The 5383-nt window shown below is 57.4% G+C and overlaps 1 protein-coding gene across 1 annotated transcript; it reads left to right on the forward strand.

Moving 5' to 3' along the window:
* The first annotated feature begins 1106 nt into the window (after positions 1–1106).
* On the forward strand, positions 1107–4815 carry LOC100831755 (MDIS1-interacting receptor like kinase 2). The gene is made up of 2 exons (XM_003573984.3): positions 1107–4263; positions 4332–4815. The coding sequence occupies exons 1-2, from the start codon at positions 1371–1373 to the stop codon at positions 4697–4699; spliced, it is 3261 nt and encodes a 1086-aa protein (XP_003574032.2). The 5' UTR covers positions 1107–1370; the 3' UTR covers positions 4700–4815.
* The last annotated feature ends 568 nt before the right edge of the window (positions 4816–5383 follow it).

Genomic DNA, 5383 nt, shown 5'->3' on the forward strand with positions numbered 1-5383 from the left:
TCTTCAAATTTGGATAGATTGTGGCAGGGGATATGGTCTATATAATATATTCACTGAAGCTCTTATCTGTCTCTATGTCTTAGTTAGTTGAAACTTTTTTTGGACTTAAAGTGTAAGAGCATCTTCAGCAGTAGTCCTTGTATAGCCCCTAAATGTTGTTTATGGGCTTTCTTCTAAATTTTTGAGCCCTTATTTCCATTCCATCTTCAGCAGGAGCTCCTATTCTATTTTTCCATTACACTGACATATGTGGCCCTTCTGCCAGTGACACGTTTTCATTTTTCTTCTTCCTATTATATATCTTTTTCCCCGAGCCCATACGAGAGGGAGGCGGCAAGCGTGGGCAAAGGAGGCGGCGTGGCCGGAGGCGAGCAACGGGGAGCCATGCCCTTCCTCCCCGAGGGTGCCGACGGGCGTGGCCGGGTGCGGTGGAGGTGGCGCGGCCAAGAGTGTCGGCCGGCGGGCGCGGCCGTGCACGGCTGTTGCAGATGCGAGCGGCCTAGACGGTGGCGACCGGGGACGGCGAGGGGAACTGCCGGCGGGCGCGCCCACCTCTGGATCTAGTGGCCACCGATGTCGACGGGGTCGAGGGAGAGGCGACGTCGACAGGGAGAGGCTAGGGGAAGTGGGCGGCAGCAGGCGAGGTCGACGGGACCGAGGAGAGGCGAGGCTGCAGGGGCGGTCAGCGTGAGGCGCGGCGGCAGGTGGCAGGGCCGGTCGACGGCGAGGTGCGACGGGGGTCGGCGTGGGCGGCGGCGGCCGGTGGCGAGGTACGGGGTGGCGGTCGAGAGACAGAGGGAGAGGAGAGAGGATTTCGCTGACGTGGCATGGGAGGGAGGGAATAGGGGCCTCCATTGGGAGCCCCCAGGAACGAGGGCCGAGAGGTGAAATCTAGAGGCTATCCTATTTTAGGAGGTTGGGTAGAGGCCCTGCTGAAGGCGTTTTTTTTAATCCAGCCCCTAAAAAGTAAGTAGGGTCTCTATTTAGAGGCCCTACTGAAAGTGCTCTAAGAACTGCGTGATTGCAATCCGACAATATAAAGGGCTGCTAACGCACCTGGCTGGTTGAACACCCAAGTTATATGCTTGGTTCTCTAGTTGGTTGAAACTTGAAAGTCATTTTTAGGATCTACAGTCGTTTGGAAATTTCTTAGCTCAAAACAAAAAGGAGCAGCGGCACATTTAGAATTGTCGAGATTTCCGGACAACAGAAGATTAGCAAAACTGCAAAAGCTTAAAAATGTACAGCATGCCTGATAGCGCCTGCTCTACTACCAGTCCAAGCTTCCAAATTCCATACTCTGCCAAGGCAATGGCGGCAGCGGCATTCACAATGAAGCTTTGAGACGCAAAGATCAAACTCATCTAGAGATGGAGCACCGTGCCCACGAATCCACGATGCCCGGGCGAGCCACGTCGCTGCGCGGGCTTCTTCTCTTTCTGCTCCTGTCTTTCTCGCAACTGCACGGCGCGAGCTCGGCGCCGGGCGAAGCAGAAGCGCTCTTGGGGTGGAAGGACAGCCTGAAACAACGCCCCGCGGCCCCTCTCGCTCTCGCCTCGTGGGACTGGGGCGCCGCCGCCAACTCCACTGTGGCGGCGTGCTGGTGGCGCGGCGTGTCGTGCGACGCCTTGGGCCGCGTCGTGGGCGTGAGCGTGGCCGGCGCGGGCCTCGCCGGCACGCTGGACGCCCTGGACCTCTCGTGGCTGCCCAGCCTCCGCAGCCTCAACCTCAGCTCCAACTCGCTCACGGGGTCATTCTTCTTCCCGTCGAACGCGTCGGGGCCGCTGCTCAGCATCACGTCCGTCGACATGTCCAAGAACAACTTGTCAGGCCCGATCCCGGCGACGCTGCCGTGGTACATGCCCAATCTCGAGCACCTCAACGTTTCGTCCAACCGGCTCTCCGGAGAAGTGCCGGCGTCCCTCGCCAACTTGACCAAGCTTCAGAGCCTTGTTCTTGGCGCGAATCGCCTTTCCGGCGGCATACCGCCGGTGCTCGGTTCCATCTCTGGGCTGCGACAGCTCGAGCTTTACAGCAACCCGCTGGGCGGCGCGATTCCAGCTGCTCTCGGAAAGCTCCGGTCGCTGGAGCGCGTCAATATCAGCCTCGCTCTGTTGGAGTCCACAATTCCGAGTGCGCTCAGCCGCTGCACCAACCTCACCGTCCTTGTCATTGCCGGGAACAAACTCTCGGGAGAGTTGCCGGTGTCGTTGGCCAAGCTGACGAAGCTACGGGAGTTCAACGTGTCCAAGAACATGCTCACCGGCGCAATCTTGCCGGGCTACTTCACGGCCTGGACCCATCTCACGGTGTTTCAGGCGGACAAGAACCGTTTCAGCGGCGAGATCCCCGCCGAGGTCGGCATGGCGTCGAGGCTGGAGTTCCTCTCGTTCGCGACCAACAACCTCTCCGGCACGATCCCGTCGGCCATCGGAAGGCTGACGAACCTCAAGCTGCTGGACCTCGCCGAGAACCAATTCTCCGGCACCATCCCGCGGACAATCGGCAACCTCTCGAGATTAGAGATTCTTCGGCTGTACGACAACAAGCTCACCGGCCTGTTGCCAGCCGAGTTCGGCAACATGACGGCGCTGCAGAGGTTGTCCATAAACAACAACATGCTCGAGGGCGAGATTTCGGAGCTCGCCCGGCTGCCAAGCCTCCGCGGCCTCATCGCCTTCGAGAACCTCTTCTCTGGGCCAATTCCGCCGGATTTGGGCCGGAACGGCCTGCTGTCCATTGTCAGCATGTCAGACAACAGTTTCTCCGGCGGGTTGCCTCTGGGGCTGTGCTTGAGCGCGCCCCGCCTCCAGTTCCTCGCCCTGGGCAACAACCACCTCACCGGCGCCGTGCCTCCCTGTTACCGCAACTTCTCGAAGCTCTTGCGCTTCCGAATGGCGCGCAACCGGTTGACCGGAGATTTGTCGGAGATGTTCGGGTCGCAGCCGGACCTGTACTACGTTGACCTGTCGGATAATTTGTTCCAAGGCGTGCTCCCAAAGCACTGGGCCGCGTTGCAGAGCCTCTCGTACCTGCACTTGGACGGCAACAACATCAGCGGCAAAATCCCTCCTGGTTACGGCGCCATGGCTGCACTGCAAGTTCTCAGCCTGGCGCACAATCATCTTGCCGGCACGGTCCCGCCTGAGCTCGGTCAATTACAGTTGCTCAATCTCAACCTTGGTCGCAACAGGTTGTCAGGACGAATCCCTCTGACGCTAGGAAACATCTCCACGATGCTGCTGCTGGACCTGTCCGGAAACGACCTCGACGGCGGCGTGCCGATGGAGCTGACGAAATTGGCCCACATGTGGTACCTGAACCTGAGCGACAACAGCCTGACGGGCGCGGTTCCGGCTCTTCTGGGCAAGATGAGCTCGCTGGAGAAGCTGGACCTCGGTGGCAATCCGGGCCTCTGCGGAGACGTTGCCGGCCTAAATTCCTGCAGCCAGAATTCTACCGGTGGCCGGCGACGGCGGTACAAGGCAAGGCTAAACCTTGTCATAGCACTGTCTGTTGCCTCGGCGCTGCTGGTCTTGGTGACCGTGGTGGTGGCCTGCGTGCTGGTCGCCAACAAGAGGCGAAGAAGTGGGGACGAGTCTCGCGATCACGATAATAAGCCGGTGACAAGGGCGAGCGAGGGGGGCACGCCGACGGATCTGCAGGCTTCCATATGGGGCAAGGATGTTCAGTTCTCCTTCGGCGAGATCCTGGCCGCGACGGAGCATTTCAATGAGGCCTACTGCATCGGCAAGGGGAGCTTCGGGAGCGTGTACCGGGCGGACCTCCCCCGCGGGCACTCCCTCGCCGTGAAGAGGCTCGACGTGTCGGAGACCGGCGACGCGTGCTGGGGCGTCAGCGAGAAGAGCTTCGAGAACGAGGTGAGGGCGCTGACGCACGTCCGGCACCGGAACATCGTGAAGCTCCACGGGTTTTGCGCCACGGGCGGGTTCATGTACCTGGCCTACGAGCGCGTCGAGAGGGGCAGCCTCGGGAAGGTCCTGTACAGAGCCGGCGACCGCAGCTGCGAGAGGTTCGACTGGCCGGCGAGGCTGCGGGCGATCCGGGGCCTGGCGCACGCGCTGGCGTACCTTCACCACGACTGCTCGCCGCCCGTGATCCACCGTGACGTCTCGGTCAACAACGTGCTGCTGGATGCGGAGTACGAGACGCGGCTGTCGGACTTCGGCACGGCGAGGTTCCTCGGCCCCGGGCGATCCGACTGCACCAACCTCGTCGGCACCTACGGATACATGGCACCAGGTACTTTATTAGTAGTTTATTACACCAGGCACCAGGTACCTAAATTGACACGTTTATTATTGGCCCAGAGCTCGTTTACTTCCGGGTGACGACCAAATGCGACGCGTACAGCTTCGGCGTGGTTGCGATGGAGATCCTGATGGGCAGGTTCCCGGGCGAGCTGATAAGCGCCATGCACAGCTCGGACGAGATCGAGTCGGTGGCGCTCCTGCTGCTGAGGGACGTGGTGGACCAGAGGCTGGACACTCCGGCCAGGGAGATGGCCGGGCAGCTGGTATTCGCCTTCGTCGTGGCCGTGTCGTGCCTTAGGATGAACCCTGATGCTCGGCCGACCATGCGCGCCGTCGCGCAGGAGCTCTCTGCTCGGAAGAGATCCGTCTTGGACACGCCGTTCCAGGCGATCAGCATCGGCGACCTTACCAATACGCGGGTGTGATGCGCTGCATCGTGTACTCGTGAGACAATAACCGTCGTTCCAAACCCCTTGGGCTCCGTTAGGTACTGGAGTTTTTGAAGTGTTTTCTAAGGTATAAACCACTCCAAATTGAAAAACACTACAAATCTCAAATGGTTTGTTTGGTACAAAAAGTTTGGAGGGGATTATTCCTAGTTTCCTCAACAAAACACTCTATTTTTGTACCAAATTAAAACACTTCTCAAACTAGTGTTTTTTTAGAAAACACTAATGTTTTGGGTTTAGAAAAAATACACTAACACCAAACAAGGCCTTAGGTGCTACCGTGCTACCAACACAAAGTAGCACCACTAATTTTTTGTAAAAAAATTCGAAATAAATTAAGTAGGTTCGTAAGATGTGTGTCTACCACCTTGCAAAGTTTCAAATCCAAATTCATTATATGCATAGAGAAATAAAAAAGACAAATACAAGCATGGATAGTATCGGGAATTTTGTCTTTTCTGTTTTTTGTCTTTTTGCGACCAATTCACATCAGCATTTGTATTTTTTGTTTCTCTATGCATAAAATGAATTTGTGTTTGATTCTTTGCAAGGTTGGTAGCACGGTAGCACTGTTTCTGCATCGGGAGGCTCTTCTTTCGTGTTATTGGTCTTTCCTCCTGTATTTTCCATCTAAATTTTGTCGAAATCCGCCACCCAAAA

Source organism: Brachypodium distachyon, chromosome 3, assembly GCF_000005505.3.
Source record: "Brachypodium distachyon strain Bd21 chromosome 3, Brachypodium_distachyon_v3.0, whole genome shotgun sequence".
Classification (NCBI taxonomy): domain Eukaryota; kingdom Viridiplantae; phylum Streptophyta; class Magnoliopsida; order Poales; family Poaceae; genus Brachypodium; species Brachypodium distachyon.